The sequence below is a fragment of the Sminthopsis crassicaudata genome, chromosome 3, assembly GCF_048593235.1.
Source record: "Sminthopsis crassicaudata isolate SCR6 chromosome 3, ASM4859323v1, whole genome shotgun sequence".
Taxonomy (NCBI): Eukaryota; Metazoa; Chordata; class Mammalia; order Dasyuromorphia; family Dasyuridae; genus Sminthopsis; species Sminthopsis crassicaudata.
Genome location: NC_133619.1, coordinates 148,003,047 through 148,024,009, shown reverse-complemented (window position 1 = coordinate 148,024,009; position 20,963 = coordinate 148,003,047). Strand labels below are relative to the sequence as shown.

General features: G+C 33.2%; 1 protein-coding gene across 1 annotated transcript in view; it reads left to right on the top strand.

Annotated features, from left to right (window-relative positions):
- Positions 1-20,963, top strand: part of ABCC4 (ATP binding cassette subfamily C member 4 (PEL blood group)) — a 270,694-nt gene that overhangs the window by 191,522 nt on the left and 58,209 nt on the right. The window contains 3 exon segments of the mRNA XM_074299360.1: positions 14,878-15,028; positions 18,288-18,407; positions 20,553-20,663. Coding sequence (XP_074155461.1) covers positions 14,878-15,028; positions 18,288-18,407; positions 20,553-20,663 — 382 coding nt within the window.

The following is a 20,963-nucleotide window of genomic DNA, read 5'->3' as shown; positions in this document are numbered from 1 at the left end:
ATTTGATTGAAGTGAGGGAGGACTGTGCAAAGTCACCAGCCTTATTTTCTCCTCCATTTGAGTGAGTCCAGTGGCAAGACATAGGTTGGAATGACTAGAGATGGCCCACTGGGGATACAAAATGAGCCAGAAGGCAATCTTATCCATCCTACATTCACAATCAAATGGGAGAGAGAACAAGGAATCACATATGCACAATAAACTATATGCAAGATAAACAGAAAATGAACAGGAGAAAAGGCACTAAAATTCAGAGGACTTTCAGTGATGTTATTTTTAGTTGTTATTTTTTTTTTTCTTAACAAGAAAGAATCCAATGGTTTTGGATTCATCTCCATTTAAGAACTGACTTTCAGAACTGTTCTTCTTGTGTGCCTACTTGGCCCGGTTTTATTGAAAAACTTAAATTGCCCCTGCACTTGAGAACACAACAGAAAAACTAATCCAGGCTTAAAATGCATTTTTGGATCTCTAGGATACTTAACATGTTTGTGTTTTAACAGTTTGAGTGTTTATGTATTTCCAAAGGATGTATTATCCATGATAAACAAAAATATTTAATGATTTTATTTTTAAAATGAAGACAGTTCTTAAACTGCAGATAGACTGCTACAGCAAAATTATTTGTCATTGAAGGCTTTTCTTTTGGAAATGATCAAGTCTCTAACAATAATTGCATTAGTTTAGTATCCCTCCATACAACAATTATGCTATCCATAGTCATTCTATAAAATCTTTCTTCATTTAGAATCATAATTTCTCACATTTATTTCTCCTAATTGGCCTTGTGTGATCATTGCATTTATAGGATTACCTTATGAGTTACCTTAGTTTAATGCATCTGAATCTGAAACCTTTGGCTTATAAGAACCAAGCTAGTGAGTGGGTGGGAGGAAGGAAGAGAAACAGAGACAGACAGAATTAGAGACAGAGATAATGACAGAGAGAGAGACAAAGAGAGAGAATTGTTTTTTTAATTTTATAAAAAAATAGATGAATCTTGCTGCCAATCAAGAAAACAAATAAAAATGAAGACAAGCAATATTAAATTTTGTCTTCTTTTTGGGGAATGCTGAGGACTTGTGAACACTTCTGCAGCTGCCCTCAGAGAAGGACAGCCTTATTGTGGAAAACTGAATTGCAAAACTTTCCTCCCCCACACCCCTCAATAACAACAAAAAATCAATGGCTTGACTGAGTTTAAATAACTGACTTTTCATCTCCTTTCATCCCACACAAAGCCCTAATCCTGAGACTACTTGAGCCACCAATGTAGGCAGTGGCTGAGACCACCACTGAATGTGTCAGTCCCTCCTCACCACACACAAAACACATTGACTGCAGCTTTTATGAAGTGAAAATGCCCCAGAAAAAGAAACTGTGAAGGAGGTGTCCTCAGTCATTTCTTTAAAAAAAAAAAAAAAAAAAAAAAAGTTGCTGCATCTGGATATTGAGAACAAAAAAGGCCTAAGACTTAGGGATAATAGGTTGGGTCACTTGCTTTTATAGGTGCAAAAGGGTGGAACTGGCCTTTGCTTGTCTGAGTACCACTGACCCTTGCATTTTATTGTGTGGAGAAGTCAGGGAAAGTGTGTAGAAAGAATCCCAGCATCCTTTAGCTTAACAATGACTTTGTCATCCTGAGATGTCTATGGTTTGTTGACTTCCCCCACCCACCTAAACAAAAGAGACTTTCATGTACAAAAGAGCTTGCTAATCAGGTAGCCAATAACTAATTTTAAACATGTGGTCTTTAATAGCTTAAAAAAAAAAGCGGTTAACTTCAATTGTAACATTTTTGTTATGCTTTTAAAAGGGAGGGGGGAGAGCTGGGGTTCAAGCAACTTCAAAAATGTTATGAAAATTAGCTCTTTGTTACCATTGTTCGTTCAACCTATAAGGCTAAGATGCAGTTTCTTCATATTGGAAAGCGATGAATTGTCATAGCTTGTTGAAATTGTTGATAAGATCTAATTTTTGGACTTGAAAGACCAAGTTGATTCAACATTGCCCCCCTAGGCATGATTTCTGTTTTTGTGTTAAAACTGGCAGGTTGAGGTATTATGTGATAGTTAAAATGCCTTTAGGAAACAGAAACTAATAAAAATCAGCATAGGGGCAAACAGGGAATCCTCTTCTGCCTGCCTCTCCATCAGCTAACCAGTGTTCTACTTTGTCTATCTGAGTACATTTGTGGTCACAGTGCAGTTTATAGTTTGAGGGGACAGGATAGACAGAAAAATTAGGAATTCATTTTTATTAATGGTACTAGAAATCTGCACATAATTAAACTTCAAGTAATAATGCTACTGGATAGGACCCTTTGAAGAAACAATTGAGGAAATTAAACTGTCTCTTATTCAATTGCCAGTTTCTGGGCATCTTTATGAATGAATACAAAAACAGTTAACTGTGGCTATAGAGAGAAAACCAGCAAGCTCTTACTGTCTTAAAGACCATTATCAACCAAATACTTATTACATTTGTTCTGTCATAACTAATTAGGATTACTTATATAATTTGAGCAGGCTTAGATTTTTAAATGTTATCGTTTCTAGAGACAAATATATTATTTCTTTTAGTTAAAAAAAAGCTACTTTGTGGAAAAAAGTCAAAATGTGGGACATTCAGGTTCTACTTCTGTCATTGCTGGCCATGTGGTGTTACACCTTCTGAGCTTTCATTTCTACATCTCTAAAAGAAAGCTAATGATAGAATCAGCTTAAAGGGAACCTAAAGGCCATCTGTACATTTTGCAAGCAAGACAGGTGAAGGGAGGTGGAGTGATTTAAATGCCCAGGATGACACAAGCATTCTTTCCATTGGACTTGATTGCCAGCCTTGTCCTGTTAGTTCAGGCCCATTATGACACAGAAATAGTATCAGACTTAAGAACCAGGCCTCTACAACACTGCCTTTTCAATACTTGCATAACTTAAGTACAGGGTTGATGGCTGAGGATCAACAGCTCACTGAGTTAATAACATATCATGCATGTAAAGCCCTGTATTATGATGAATGCCATATATTTATCCATAAGATATTATTCTTATAATTTTATAAAAACAAATGGCTTAAAGGTATTCAAATTTGATTTAAATAGCTTTAAACTATACATGCACAGCTTAAATATTTGCATGTGGATTTTATTATTCTTTGTGCCCAATTTGGTTAATTTTGAGGAAAATTAAATAGGTAGTACTTCTTTTTACCCATCAAAATAGGGGGCAGCATTGTATAGAGAAACAAGCACTAGATTGGCATTCTAGGGTCCTCAATTTGAATCCATGTCTTACTAGATGAATGGCCTTGGTGAGATGCCTTTCAGAGATTCAATATGCTTGACTATAAAATAGTTGCCGTCTTTATCATTCAAGGCTAGGATGGGTAGATAGGATCAACAAACATAATACATGCAAATTAAATTGTAAAAATTGAAGCAATATATGAATATTAGCTTTTACTCTTCTATAGCATATGTAAGTCACTTTCATTATTTCTTCCAGCATAGTTAAAATTCCATTAAAATCATGTACCACAATTTATTTAGCATTTCCCAATTGATGATAGGTATTGACTTTATAACTAATTCTTTACTCTCACAAAAAGTGCTGGTATAAATATTTTGTTGTATATGAGGATTTTCTTCTGAACAGTACTTTTCTTGGAAAATGAGGCTAATTCGGAAATCTCTAGAAAAAGGGGCATGAACATAGTAATCACTTTATTTGCATAATTACAAATAGCTTTCCAAAATGGTCACACTATTTCATAGCTCCATAAAAGAATGCCCTAACATAATAGCCCCTTTAATGATGATTTATGCCTATCTTTTGTCTTCTTGGCTAATTTTATAGGATCTGAGATAAAACCTCGAAGATGTTTTGATTTACATTTCTTTGGTTATTTGTCATTTGGAACATTCTTTCATATGGTTGCTAATAGTTTCAAATTATTAGTTTTTTTGAGAAATGTTTGTTAAAGTAATTTTATACTCAGTCAACAAAATGCTTAATGCCTAGAACTCACTGTTTAAGGAGGCCATAAAGAATAATACCTGAGGTGCCTGACTTTTTAAAGTTTACATTTTAATAGGAGATTTAAGACATTTAAAAATCCAGTTAGTTTCCAGGCTTTAAGTGTAGTTGATGTCTTGGTTGAATTCTCACTGTAGGTCAAAAATTTATACCGGTTCATTTCTATAAAAAAGGCTAAACCCTAAGGATTGAAACATGTGACTATAAAACCCAAAACTCTAAACACTAAAAGAAAAAAAAAAGCAGTACAAAGTATTCCCCACGCTGCCTTCTGCAGTGCCTGTAAAAACACACATTTTTAAAGCCTCATTACCACTCTCTTTAACCTTTCAGAAGATGGGCTTATTGAATGATTAGAAGAGAGTAGAAGAACTTGATGTGGAAAAGATAGGAGGACAATTTGGGACACAAGGGGAAAAGGAAAGGGAGTAACCATTTATATAGAGGCCCTAAATGTTCCAGGCACTATGTTAACTGCTTTACAAATATTATCTCACTTGATCACAATGTTTCATATATAAAGCAAATTTATGTAAATCCTATTTAAAAATTTTTATTTAAACAAACAATCAGCATTCCACAGAGTTCCATTTCACATAGTTTACAGATATGGATGAGGTTCTAATAATAATAATAATTCTAACTTATAATAGTTCTAATTTTATTTATATATATATATATATATATAAATACAGAATATATTATATATATATGCATATATATATATATAAATACAGAAAAAGGTGCTCAAGATGGGACTTGGAAAGTTCACAAGTATGGAAAAGATGGAACTGAACTCCAGGCTTCCCAGAAGGTACTATGTTCTCAATAAGCACATGCTTTGCACTTGCTGATTTACCACTGATACTGAAGGGGGGAAGTCCTTATATACCTACATAAGGAAAAAGTCCTTATAGATGTATATAGTCTCTGTTGATTCTGCAAAACCTGTTTTAATTTTATTTGTCTTGCTATATTTTAATGCAGTTAAAGAAAAATGTTTTCTTGTTAAACTATGTTGCATATGCCCATTGACCCTGACTCCTTCCCAATTCTTCCTTCCCAATTCTGGCCATGCTGGAGATCTTAATGCTTTGGCTGGCATTCAAATCTATTATATCTCATACAATGCCCCTCCTCATGATAAATTCCTACCCTCTAACTTGTTCATCTATTTTTTGAAACTGATCTGAAATACTGTATACTTGTGGAACCCATAATAATGGTAACAATAAACTATCCAAAAAAAATGCTTTGGAGTTTCCAAAGTACTCTTTTCTTTTATCTGATCTTCACAAGTCCAGATCTGTGAGCAGCCATTTTTTAAATTTTAGTGTTGGGAAAGTTGAGAATAACAGAAGTTGAGTAAAATATCCAAGGTGGGATGAGAATTCAAATTTTTTTAGGTCTCAGTGTTCTATCTGCTATACTTGAAAGGAGCCTTCTCTAATTGACCCATTAGTAGATAATAGAAGTAAGTTGATATTCCAGTGGATAGAACTCTGGGCCTAGAATAAGAAAGATTTAAATTTGGCCTGTGGTAATTATTTGCTATATCATTGGTTTAAATAATTTAGCCACTGTCTGCCTCAGTTTCCTAAATTGTTAAATGGGAATAATAATAGCACCTGCCTTATAGAGTTGTTGTGAAGACCAAATGAGATAACATTTGTAAAAAAAAGTCCAAGCACAGACCCTGGCACAGAGTATGCTATATAAATACTTATTCCTTCCCTCTTCATGCTCACACTTCACATAGCATTTTGTAACTTTTTTGTCACACTCCACATTTGGTACTACCAATAGTTTGTGCTACATTCCCCATTCAGTTATAAAGCCTGAATGCATGCACCATGTTTTGTCTCTATTTTATTTTTCTGCCAATGCTTACAAGGGAGTACTTTATATACAGTAGTTACTTTAAATATTTGTGGAATTGAATTGCATTGAACTGAGTTAAGTCATGCAGTGTGAAAGCTGGAAGGTCAACATTCTTATTTTCCTGATGAGGTAATTTTGGTCTACAGACTCCAAGTGTACCCACTAAGCAATTTCATGACAAAATAAATTCTTGAACCCATATTTCCTGGATACAGATCTGATGTTTTCATCCATAAAAGATTATTGTTTCAGGGCACTTAAGTTTTAATCACCTTCAGAATTCCAAAGTATCTTTCATGTAGCTGCAATATGAATCAGCAGCAAAACTCTACTCAATGTTCATCTAAGCAATAATTTCACATTATCTCATGTTATTTCCAAAATCATTATGCATAAAAATCCAACAGTTACATTAGTAAACAACTTGCTGTAAAAACTATGCACCAGATTTTTTTGGGAGAGATGGGGGGGTGGGGGAGATGGTTGCTCCTGAATCATAAGAAAAGCGTGCCTTGTCTTCTTGCCCAAGATGTGAAATCCCTACTTTGTTTATAAGCACATAAGTCGTATCTACAGCCTAATCAATAGTTTAAGGCAATCTGGAAGATTTGTACTTATCACAACTTGGAAGAGAATTGTTAGAATCTGATTGACAGCAGAATTAAAAGATTTCTAGCTCGTATGAAGTGTTAGAAATCTTAATGACCATGATTTTATTTTATTAAATAAAGTAAACAGTTTTCAGCACAAAACTGTCTACTGATTGAATGAATTTAATACTCAAATACATTTTTACCTCTCTAGCATATGTAACCAAGGACCATGGGGAGGAAGAATAACAGAATAATTTGCAAGTTTAGACATTATATTTGGATATAAGAATATATTTTGCTGCTAACTAGAAAGTCTAGAATCTGAAGAATTAACAGAATCATAGGATTTCAGACTTGGGAAGGAATACTAATTCAGGGGGTCCTTAATTTAAGGTTCATGAACTTATTTCATAATTATATTTATAGCTATATTTCTTATCCATTTTATTTTAAGTTTAATATATTAAACATTTTGAATATTTAAATTTTAAAATATTATTCTGAGGATTCTGTAAACTTTACCAGACTGCCAAAGGAATCTATAACACAAAAATGGTCTAACCTTTGCTTTCTTCCCCCAATAATAATAACAATAATAATAATAATAGCATTATAGAACTTGAAAATTTGCAAAGCACTTCATATAAATTTAGTTCATAGTATCTTCACAACTCTCAGTTGGGTACTATGATTATTTCCCCTTTTGCAGATGAAGAAACTAAGACTGGGTTTTAAGTAATTTGTTCAGCATCATATAGCTAAAAAAAATCTGAGGCAAGATTTGAATTCATATTTTCTTGATTCTGAGTCTAGAACATTTACAAGGGAGATTAAAACTGTTGGAAAATAGAGTTCTGTAGTGGATTGGGAACAAAAAGCCAAGCAGTAATCTGGGGAAGTCATCAACAAACCGGATTGTGATTGAGCATGATTAACATGGATTATTCTTTATAGTGGGATTTGGGAGCTAACTCACCAATCAGAGCAGGAGATTCTAGACTAGGAGATATTATCAGCATGAGGAAATTAGTCTCCTGGGACAGAGATAAAGAAGTGTTCTAGGAAGTCAAGTGCTAAACTGAGTTTGGAATGAATGTAGCTGAAGTTGAGACTTCCTGAAATGGAAGTTTATGGGTGAGTTCACCAATTAGAGGAGGAGCCTGTAGAAGCTTGTGGAAGATTACATTTGTATTATCACTTCCTTATTTGTGGAATCTATGGATCTCATTGCAATTTGAGGTTTTATATACATATATATATATACATATATATATATATATATATATATATATATGTATATATATATATATATATATACCCTCACTTTATTGCATGGTTTGCTAATTACGCTATCAGAATCTTTTTGGATCTAAACACTGCCTTCCAGTGTTATCAATGTTATCAGTCTCTTCTAATTTTATGTCATCGGAAATGTGATAAGAATACTGAGTGTGCATGATATTTTTAGTAAAACTTGGGATATTCTAATTTAAAAAAAAATAAACTTCTTTGAGAGAGTGAGAACTATAACTTTGCTCAGATAATTTGGCATTTATATGAAATATTAGCTGTGGATTTGTTTTTTCTTTTGCTAAACTTGTTAAATAAATCACAGCCAAATTTTATCAGTTTTCAGTGAATGTATAATCTCATAATTATTGGTCCTACTTATAACTTATTGATGACTTCTCTTCCTCTGTAGTTCTTACCTACATCTTCCCCTAGACTCTCAAAAAATCCTTTAGATCTTTTAACAGTTGAGTAACAATGCCCTAGCTGTCTATCTGTTAAACTTGAATTATCCTGCTATTTTTTGCATTACTTTGTGAAAGTCATCATTAGTAATGTGCTTCAGTCTATTTCTGCCCCCCCCCCCCAATCTCTCCATTGCTTTTTAGGTTACCTCAATTTTGATTCCTTAGATATTGTGCTATTTCATTATTAAAAACTGACATAGTCTCACCAGAATGTTGAAATCAAAGAGATATGGTTCTCTTTCATAGCAATTTATAATGAATTTATTGATTAGAAAACAAATTTAGGGAGTAAGGACATGGAGGTAAGCTATAGATTCATAATCCTTTTTTGTGTCATGGATCCCTTTGGCTATCTGGTGAAGCCTATCGATCTCTTCTCAACACTGTTTTTGAATAAACAAAAAATACAAGTAGTTAAAAAAGGAAAACATTTCCGTTGAAATGCATTTGTTAATACATTTCTTTTTATATATAATATTTTATGTTTTGCCCAGTTACATATTAAAATAATTTTTTTAACATTTAAAAAAAAAGTTTTGAGTTCCAAATTCTATCCTTCCTTCCCTCTATTGGCTCCTTCTTCCCTGAGACAGTAAACAATGAGACATAGGTTATGCTTGTGCAATCATGTAAAGCATTTCCATATTAGTTATTTTGTACAGGATGACTCAAAATAAAAGAAATAGAATGAAAGAAAGAAAATGAAAAACAACATTCACATAATATTAGTTCTTTTTCTGGAGGAAGTGTTTAATGAAACCAAGAAAACAAGCCATTTAGTTAAACATTCTTTTTTGACTGCACGGTTTAACAGAAACTAAACTTAGACTACAATCTTACATCATATAACATAATATTTTCTAAATCAACCCCCAATCTAAATATCATATGCTTCATCATTAGTCATTTAGGATTGTCCTAGATCATTAGATTCCTGAGAATAACTTGAGTCATTCACACTTCTTCATCATACAGTTGTGCTCTTACTTTGTACAACTTTCTCCTGGTCTTACTTCATTTTGCATCATTTCATGTAAGTCATTCCAGGTTTTTCTGAAATCATTCTGCTTATCATTTGTTATAGCGCAATAATATTTCATCATAATCATGTACAACAGGCTGTTTAGCCATTCCCCAAACAAAGGACATCCTTTTGATTTGTCATTTTTAATTTTAGCCACCACAAAAAAAAGAGCTGGTATAAATATTTAAATGTTGGTGTACAAATAGGTTCATTTCCCTTTTAAAAACAAGTTCATAATCCCCAGATTAAGAACATTTGACCTAAACTTTTTGTCATAGTTTGACAGTAGCAAGGAAGTACTGGTGATGACAGTTTGGTCTTCTGCTCTCATTAGGTTTCAAATACTAAATTAGACATAATGGAATAAAGATTCAAAAATACAACTTTGAGGGGAAAACTGTTTACTCTTGTAGGAAACCTGAAAATCCCTGCCTTCTTTCGTTTTACTATGTAGTTGGGTTTTTTGTTTTGTTTTTGTTTTTAACAAATATACCATTGGGACACATCTAGAGCATTGTCATAAAAATTTCATGACACAATTAAACAGAGAAATAAAGGAAAACAAACAAGAGTGGCATATTTATTGTACATGCTTGACTTATGCCAGTATAATAAAAATGACAATATTTCCATTTACCACTTTAGTAATTTCCATTTACCACTTTTACTACTGAAACTGCCAAAGAATTTATAAAATAAGACAAAATAATAATTATGTTATGCCAAGTGGTACAACAAAGAATATAGAATAAAAATGTAAAACTAGAACAATAATTTATAATAGACAAGCAAGACCCAGAAGGAAATGAACAAAGTGTTTAATGAAATCAAGAACACAAATCATTTTTAGTTAAACATTCTTGTTTGACTAGACAGTTTGGCAGAAAATAAACCTAGACCACAACCTTACACCATACACCACAATAAGTTCTAAACCAACATAATATACATTGCTTTACATGATCCTTAAAGCAACCTTATTAGAGAGTGCTATTATTTTCTTCATTTTATCTAACCAATAATTCTTCAAGATAGGATGTAAACCGGATCTTTTGAACTCCAAGTCCTATTCTCCATTTTTGTGTCTCCCAGCTGCCCAAAGAAAAAAATCTCATTTTAAAAAATAAATAAACATTTTAAGATCAGATGGTGGTACCCATTAAAACTATAGTAAGAATTATTAACAAAGAAGAAGGAATTCATAAAAAATAAGGTAAACAATTTATAATTGCATGGAATTTTTTTTTAAAATGCTTTTGCACAGAAAGTATCAGCATAGCTAGAACAAGAAGACAAACTGTCATATGCAAAAAACTTGCATTAAATTTCTGAAATTTAAGTTTGACATTTATGTATGGAGTGTTTGCATAAATATGTAACATGAAACCATATGTACAGAAGACAAAAATGAAGTGATGAACTGCTTAATGTCCTAGTTGGACATTGGTATCATTCTAGTTCCAAAGTTTACTTTCTATTCTTCACCCTTATTCCTACTAATAAGCAAAATATAATTATTGTAGTGGAGATTTGTTTGCTTGCTTGTTTTTGAAGTTTGCTTTTGTGAATGAGTAGACTTGAATTATAAAGTATCACTTTTTCCCAATGGTCTGAGAAAGACAGACACAGAGTCAGAGAGAATTTTTGATTAAGTGTTATAAAGATACATTATACTATATTAGTCGTATGGCAAAGTTTTGGTTTTTGGTTAATTTCCTATATGGTTATGGTGATTCACAAAAGTAAATAATTCGGTTCTCATGAAATTGTTTATTAGTGGTTTCCCTAAGGCAAGAATGGCAGAATCTCCGAGATAGAAGAAACCTCAGAAATTATATATCCCCACACATATGAACCAACAAGGATCATCCATTTTCCAATTTGAAGATATGCAGTGTACCATGTCTCACGCCAGCCTTTCGAATTTTGGACAGGTCTATTGTTAGAAATGTTTACTTTGTATCAAACTGAAGTTTTTCTTTCTAACTTTTACTCATTGGTGATAGTAGTTTCTATCCTTTGGGCCAAAAAAATCCCACAACAAAACCCAACAACAAACAAATAAAAGAAAGCTACCCAACAAGAATCAATCCTTCTTTCTTATGAGGACCTTTCAACTTCTTTGAACAAATATTTTTGACAGGTTTAATGTCCTCTCTCCAGTCTACTCTTATGTAGAGTAAGAATCCTGAATGCTTTCTATAGATCCCCTTATGTTAATGGTTTCCTGGTTGCCCTCTGCTGGATGTGCTCCAGATTACTAGCTGTAGCACCTAAGTGCACATGAGGAATTTTATATTGTTTTCATTACATTAGTAGTTTTAACAGACAGATCTCTGCTAATTTATAATTTCTATATTTAGTTTGGTTTGTGAAGCAGATATTTTTCTTTTCTAAAAAGTAATCTGGGAAAGAGGGAAAAATTTGGAGCAGAAGATTTTGTAATGGTCAATGTGGAAAAATTACCCATGCATATGTGATGTAATTGAAAAGCTTTAATAAAAAATAAATAAAAATCATAGTTCATGAAAAAAAGAGTAATCTCACATGTGTCTGACTACTTGTAGGTATTAAATCTCTTGGAAAATTATTAGAGAAAGGCCTTTGATTTGAGAATAATTGTTCCCATTTATAGCATGTTTTATGAAACATTTTCCTTTCTCATTTTTTTTTAATAACACCTCTTTAGCCATGGAAGTCTTATTATTCACCATTTTACAGATGGAAGAAGTCTAGGTCAAATCATTCCTAAGTAGCATAAGATGGGATTCAAATCCTCATATTCTGAATTTGTAGACTCTTAGACTTGCCTCTTGGAATACTAGTTTTTCTTCAAAATATAGCTTAAATAATAAGTATAGAAGAGTTGCACATGCTTAACATATATTGGATTACTTGGGGTAGAGGGAAGTGAGGGGAAAAAATATGGAACACAAGGTTTTGCAAGAGTGAATGTTGGAAATTATCCATGCATGTATTTTGAAAATAATAAGCTTTAATTATTTTTTTTAATTTTCAAAAAGAAAAATTTAGCTCAAGTGCTTCCTTCTTAATGAAGCCATTCCTTCAGAAGAATGCAGCTACCATTTTTCTAATTGGGGGGTGGTATATATTGTTAATGTAGTTATGTAAGATGTAGGTGTAATCTCCCTTCTCCCATCCTCTGCAACCCCTTTAAAGACAATTCCTGTTTCTCTTCTGTCTCTGAATCAGGCAGAGTTAGTACGTTGTTAATAAATAATAAATGTTGACTGGTGTTTTTTTTTTTTCTTTCCAGTGACCATACTTGTACTATGTAGTCTAATAGTGACTATTAGGAACAGGTTTGAATCATCTGGGTCGTGTGGATCTATTGTTATTTTAATAGTCTTTGCAGCATCTAATGAGTGTTACTTGGATTCTGGCCCAAGGGATTTTCCATTGTCAGACAAGTAGCCTGGAAATTAAGGGCTCTTTGGAGTCAGTGGGGATCTTGATTATATAACTTGAGAGTAGAAGATGAGATTGGTTTCAGGAAAGCAGTCTTTGGGTGGTTGAGCATATAATTTTATCAAAATCCCTTGGCTTTTACAGTTTTATTTTGTTTTGTTCCTTCAGAGATTATATAAGTAGTGAGCAGTGAATATGTTATTTGCCTCACTTCACCATCTTCCACCATTAAATTCTAAAAGAAAATCCTGCATAATTTTGTTTACTTCTTTCCTGGGGATGGCTTGGCAGCCTGAAGGTGACTTGGTCAGATTTGGATCCTGAAAAGAACCTGATTTTGACCTAATATATTTCCTCTTAGGTATCAAAAAGAGGACCATTTCATACTTATGTACTATTCTGGCTGAGGCTTTGGCTAGATATTTTAAGATAACCTCCCCAATATTCCTTTTCATCCAAAGGGGTCAAATTTTTATTGTTTTGCTCATTTAAGACATTCATTAATTAATCTTAAATTATTTACTACTAATCAGGAGTTAGTAGACCTGGATTCTTATTCTCTCACTAACTTTGGGCAAGTTACTCACTTTTCATGACATTTCAGTTTCTTATCTGCAAAATGTAGACTGCAATCTCCCATGTGGAAAAATTGTTGTAAAGATCAAATGAGATGTTTTACTTTTACATAGTTACACTTTTAGTAACCCAGAAAATGCAACACTTAATTCTCATTTTGTTTATTTCATTTTAAAGACTCTTTCTATCATCATCATAGGACAGTAGGGAATAGAAGCCCAGTAAACTAGCTATCCATTATCTAGCAAAAATCACACCTTTATCATGCAGAGTCTGCCAGACCACCATTCTATGTGCTTTATTAACCTCATCCACATTGGTTGTTGGTTGTTGGACTTTTTCCTGTCCCTTGCCTTTCTAGTTATTGTTTGTCAGATTAAAATTAGTTGAAGTAGATTGAGAGTCCCAGCCTTCTGAGATCTGTTCTCTATTCTCTTCAAAAAAAGAACAACTAAACAAAAACCAACTACACGAATAGTTTTCAACCTTCTCTTTGAACATGATGGAACATTTTTTAACTTGCAGATTAACTTGAGAAAGTACATGATAAAAACCTGCTGGGAATTCAGTAATACTAACACAGGCATATCTTGGAGATATTGTGGGTTCAGCTCCAGACCACAACAATAAAGTAAATATTGCAATAAAGCAAGTCATACAAATTTTTTATTTTTTATTTTTTATTTCCCACTGAATATAAAAGTTATGTGTATACTACTATAACCTCTTAAATGTGCTACACTATACTGTAGACATGTCTAAGTAAATAATTACTTTGTTGGGTTTTGCAAGGGCTAATATTGAAGAATTGTCCACTCATGTTTTGAAAAATAAAAAGCTTTAATAAAAAAAGAAAAATACTTTGTTGCTTAAAAAAAAACCACAGGTTAATCAGAATTTTCAGCAACTTGTAATCTTTTTGTTGGAAAAGGTCTTGTCTCAATGTTATTCATCATGAGAGGCCCCTTGAAATAACCTGCAGCTCATCTCCTTTCAGTCCTTATCCTAAAATAATAACTGCAATTATCATTGTTGTTACTAATAGCTAACATTTATATAGTGTCAGGCATTAGGCTAAGCATTTCAAAATATTATTTCATAGTGGTTAGACCCCATTACTCTGTACTCTTGCCTTTGATTTGTTTGTTGTTCATTTATATCTGACTCCACATGATTAGGAAGATGAAACAGTCACTATGACACTTACTTTGTCCAAACTAACAAAATTTTAATTTGTATTTATTTATTTATTTATTTATTTTTATTTATAATTACATTTATGTATGTAATATATATGTGTTTATAATATAAATAATATAAATAATAATTTTATTATATTATTTTATTATATTATATATTATATATATTTTATTATATTCTATTAATTTATTTACAATTCTATTAATTTAATATACAAATGTTTCTTTTACACAAGCCTTTCTAGGAAAAAAAGATTTTAACTATCCATAAAATTTTAAATAGCAAGCATTATTGTGGTCCTAAATGACCTTCAAAATGCTTTTTTTGTTTCCTTCCAAATAACTCTTAATAAACAGTCACATTTGTTGTTTTTGTTTCAGACACTTCTACAAGTAATTGGTGTGGTAGCTGTGGCTATATCTGTGATCCCATGGATTGCAATCCCTTTACTTCCTCTTGCTATTGTTTTCATTTTTCTTCGACGATACTTCTTAGAAACTTCAAGAGATGTGAAACGTCTGGAATCTACAAGTAAGTAAGGAAAAACTCAATTAAAATGACCTAATAGAATTGATTTGAGTCTGTTCTATAAGAAACATAAAGCATTTTGCTTGCTTAAACTTGTAAAATTAGTCTTCCCACATATTCCTTACAGCAATATTAGTTCATATCTAGGGTCACAAAAACAAACAAGATTACTGATTAGAGGGTTCAAGAATTTCAGTGAGCCTAGGCTGAGTAGGGAGGTAATAAAAAATACATTCTAAAAAAAAAATAAGCATTTTATTTTGGTAGGGATAAAATTTGGTCAGAATTCTAGGAAGATCAGCAAGGAGAAAGAGAAAAAAAGAATAGAGTTGTGCATATTAGCTGGGGTTTATGGGCTAGTCTTAATACCCCTGATAACTTTTAAGGACTATAAATTACAGAGATGTTACTATTTCGGCATTAATAAAATATTCCATACTGGGAATTTCTTAAATAGATGTCCTTTTTAAAAAATCTACATATTATATAGTGTTCTATTTCGTGATAATAAAACTCTTGTTGACAATTTAGAGAATGCTGCCATTACCTACCACCTATTTATAGCAAAAAGTCATCCATTTCTCCTAGATGATACTGGTCACACTTGATGGACTGGCAAGGATCAGCAACAGCAAGTGCTGTAGTTAGTCATTTTTTATTCATATGTTATATCAAAATTATTTATAAAACACACTTGATCTTAAGAATGTTACACTATTCTTTGATGATGATGATGAAAATGCAAAATGAATTTCTTAATTTAACATATTTCCTTGTTTAGGAAAAGAAAAAATAGAGGATATACAAAGATTTTTTTTAAATTTCTTAATATTTTTAAATATGTCATTAAAAGTTTGGAAAGATTTTTCTCCTCTTTGTCTAATTGCAATTATTGTATAGCAGGTACAAGCATTATAGAGAGGCTAAACTTTAAGTTATTAGAAGTTCTGAGTTTCACCTCATTTAGCCATCATATTGCTCTTGTCTGGGTTTTCTCATGCTTTAAATCAAGGGTTCTCAAACTACGGCCCGCAGGCCAGATGCAGCCCACTGAGAACATTTATGCAGCCCTCCAGGTTATGGCAAATGGGCTGAGGGGCGGAGACAGAGTGTGAGTTTTTATTTTTACTAAAGTCCGGCCCTCCCACAGTCTGAGGGACAGTGAACTGGCCTCCTATTAAAAAAGTTTGAGGACCACTGCTTTAAACAGACCTTGAAATAATATCTTCAAAAGAAAGAGAAGAGGGGACAGCTAGATGGTGCAGTGGATAAAGTGTTGGCTCAGAGTTCAAATTTGGCCTCAGATATTTAACACTTATAAACTGCATGACTCTGGGCAAGTGACTTATCCCCAAATACCTCACCAGAGAGAAAGAAGAGCAGAGGACATATTTGTAATTTATTAAGCTACTTAGTATAATAAACTATCTACTTTTAAATGAGTAGACTATACCTCAATGTTCATTAATCCATTAATTAAGTTGGATAATTACAAAGGGAAAAAAGGGAATAATCTAAAATTAATAAATAAATAATAATGTATAAATTAAATAAGAGAACTTTTCTTTAAGTCATTGGCTTACACAGTCTTTCAAAGTCATTTATTTATTTTAGTGTTTTGATTTTTATAAAGAAACAACATAAATCTTGATTTTGGTGGGTGTTTTTTTTTTTTAAATCACATAGCCTTTTAGCTTAATACTATTATATTGTGCTAATAGAAAAGAATGATTTTCTTTTTTTGTGATTTTCTGTATGTTAGTCTTCAACTACTACTTATGCAGCATTAAGGAAACAGAACCTACAAATACATTCAGTAGTTTCTTCCTTTTCCCTTTCTTATTTATCACTGGGTAAAATCCATACAATGCTGAACTCCTTTTCAGAGACTCAAAAAAAAAATGTGTAAACATTCTTCTCCCAGGGCAAATCACAGTAACCCATGATTGCCTGCCATGTGCCATTCTCTTTCTGTCCTCCTAAGTTTATCACAAGATGACTGTCCAGAAAGTTGGGGTGCTTCCTTGATTTCCCTTCACATTGCATTGCCTGGAGATTAGATGAAGACCATCAATCCATCCTTTGAAAAATCTCTCTCCAGTATTTTCCTAGACCTCACTTCTCAGTACATATACAAGTATAAGGATAATTAAAACCAGCATTCTGTACTTCTCCTAAGTATCAGTGATTATTCACTCTAAGATAGGACAGTGATGACTGTTTGTAAAATTTTGCTATCGAAAAAACAGATATCACATCCTGACCTGCCTTAACAAATCCTATTTGTAGTCCTAGGAACAAGAAAGAATGAAAACCTGAAGCTGAATGATGGCAGTTTGGTAGCATACTAGAGATGGATATGCAGAAGGAACAAGAATTGTTGAACAATATTTAGAAAGCAACAATCTGCCAAGTAATATGACATCAAATCCCAAACCAAAATGCATTTCTATAGAATGGTAGAACTTGTCAGGGTTTTTCATGTTTAAGAGCCCTGGCCTTGCAATTAAGCCTGCATTCCACTACTGAAAACGTGCTAGGAACATCATGTGCTATGATGAAGACCAAATGACAGGACCAAATTTCCAGCTATGCAGTCATAAAAGCATCCCTGGGTCTCCTGGAGTTAAAGTCAGAATTCCTGAAAGCTATTTCTGCTGAGTAGGTCATGTGAGAACAGACGCCAGTACAATACCTGGATAACCCTTTCAGAGTGACCTATAAAGTGACTATTCAAGCATAGTGTACACAAAGAAAGAGCTCCTCAGATGCACTCAAGTGATGAAAAATTACTCCAAATAGCAAAAGCACCATTCCAGATGGATTTTTAATTTGCAATTGAAGGTCATTTGAACAGATATTAGACCAGGATTTTCAATTCCACATATTCTAAGTAAAAATTGTTTGACTTGCAAAGCAAAAAGAACCTGAAATTAGAGCACAGGAGGGGGGGGGGGGGGGAGAACAACTTTCTTTTATTCTTCATTTGCATCCAGGACTGATCTTTGGCAGATTTGATTCACAAACTAAAAACTTCACTTGGTTTAGAAACTCTTCTAGGTTTCTATTCTTATATATTAATTTAGGCAAATCACTCAACACCCTCCTCCCGATTCTTAGTTTTTTCTCCCTATAAAATGAGGTATTGAACAAAATGATTGCTAAAGAAACCTTCCAGTCCTCTTTGATTCTATGACTAGTGGGGCTGAGCTAGAGAACGTGGAATTATTCTGCCTGACTTGTTTCTCTTTCTGCTTTGTAGCTCGGAGCCCAGTATTTTCCCACTTGTCGTCTTCTCTTCAAGGGCTTTGGACCATCCGGGCATACAGAGCTGAGCAAAGATTCCAGGAATTATTTGATGCTCATCAGGATCTTCATTCAGGTCTGTACATCTTTGGGAACGTTCTTGAAAAGGATGAATGATTCACCACCTGTTCAGGTTGTGACCTCCTCACTCTGGTGGCCTTCCCTCTTTCCTAATTTGAGAGCTGACATATTTCCCTTTGTATTTTTCTTTCTACCGCTAGCTTTCTTCTCCCTTTTCTGTGCCTTCTTTCCCTCCTTTCTTTGCCATTGACACACCTTCCTTTCCCTTTCTTATTATTTTTTTATTATCTTCTTATTCTTTCCCCTTCTATTATTTTTAATACTATTTTCCAAGGTTAAAGTTTTCTTATTTCCTTCTAATTTCTACCAATCCTTTCCCTATTTCTTAGAGTAATAAATACAATTTACAGCCATACATTTTTCCTCCCTCTATATGCTTTGTCAGCTGTTTCAATAGTCATGACGAGCTATCTTCATGGGTAATACATTTCCCTGTAGGAGACAGCTTCTGAAAAACTAGAGAGGATATGTTTAGTCTCTTAGAGACTATTATCTTATTTGATTTCTGTGATGAATTTATAATTGTAGGAATCAAGTGTTACAATCTTATTCTAACATACAAAAAACTGAGACTCGTGAGTTGATTTTCTTAAATTAATAAGTGGAACATCCAGGATCTTCTAATTCCTGACATCCACAGTTCTTTTCCATTGTACTGTGTCTTGAATACTTGGATGTTGAATGAATACTGAAAATCATTTTTGCAATCAATCAATAAACATTTATTAAATACCTAGTATGTGCCAAGCTTCATTGAGACACTTTTGCATAAGTATCCAAGTCCCTCAGAAGCCTTTAAAATGGTGAAAAGTAAAGCTAAGTTTTTTTTTTTTAAAACAATTAAATTCTAAAGGAAAAAATCTAGTTCCTGAATCTTTTATCTACTTCATGTCCTGACAAAATTTCAAAATATCTGCCAGCCTGGACTTAGTCATTGCTATCCCAAAAGAAAACATTAGGATATGGAAATAAAAATGATTTATATATAAACTTTTAAGCTCCGTTATTTACTGTTGGGGTTTTTTTTTTAGGTATATGATAATTTTTTTTATATTTTCATTTCTTTCTTTCTTTATTTTTTCTGAGGCAATTGAGGTTAAGTGACTTGCCCAGGGTCAAGTGATGCCCCAGCTAGGGAGGGTTAAGTATCTGAGGTCAGATTTGAACTCAGCTCCTCCTGACTTCAAGGCTGGTGCTTCATCCACTGAGCCACTTAGCTGCCTCAAGGTACATGGTAATTTTAGCAAGATGAAGATACAAAATGACTTTATTGGTCCTCCAAGTAGCCAGCATATATAGGGTAGTAATAGTGGTTCAAAGTACTTTAGAAGAGACAAAGAATTTAGAGAGAGTTTCCTCAAAGTTTACATTCAAGATGAGAAGAAGTATTGAGTCAATTTCTTACAAAATACCATAATTCACGATGAACACAATTTTTTAAAAAAATTGTCAAAATTAACTCTTGATTTAGCCAAATCTTGGTTTGAGTTTTACATAGCCACGTAATCATGAGCAAGTCACATAAGTACTGTGAGCCTCTATTTGATCATCTCTAAAATGCAAACCATAATACTGCTTGGTGGTATTGTGAGATTTAAAAAAGATAATAAATGTAAAGTACATTATATACCTTAAAGCTGTATATAAATTTGTATTATCCTCCCACCCACTCATTTTGTAGGTGAAAAGGCATGAACTGACTTGCCCGAAGTCATGTAGCCAGTGAACGGGAAAGGCTGTTCCAGAGAAGGATGGAAAGAATACTTGATGTCCAAGTTCAGTGTTCTCTCTGCTCTTTTTCAGCTTACTCAGAAAACTCGGGTTTTTATTATGCAACTGTGACTTCTGTTAATGACCTCTTGGTTGAATCTTGCAATACATGCATTATACAAAGCCTTTGCACCATTTGACATAATTCATACCATATATATTATCTTGTGTTACTCTGAGGTCTCTCACAGCCAAGCATGGCTGTGCATCTAATAATGAACGTCTCATCCCACTATGTGCTAAGTCCTAGAAAACCTAAGTCCTAAGAAAACCTTGTATGTAGCCCAATCAAACGAAATATTCTCACACTTCATTTACATCTAATTCTTGATTATTTATTCATTATCCCTATTATGATTTTTACATTTAGAGGCTTGGTTCTTATTTTTGACGACGTCCCGATGGTTTGCTGTGCGTCTGGACGCCATCTGTGCCATCTTTGTTATAGTCACTGCCTTTGGTTCCCTGATTCTAGCCCAAAGTAAGTACAGATGGGATGAACTATTTATGGTATGATTACAATTTATGGTTGTGTTTACAGTTACTCAGTGAAACTCCCGCCTCCATATTGAAATTCAAGTCCTGTACTGTTTGGTTTTTCATGGATTGCTACTAAAACACTGACAAAGTGTTTTGTTAAATGTGAAGCATGGATGTGGTTCAGTTAGATGAACTACTTTGTGGTCTGCCATTTCCTTTTATCTTTCTTTGATTTGATGGAGGCCACAAAACATAAACTGAATGCATCAGCAGATGGAGCATTATATAGAAATATCTGTTT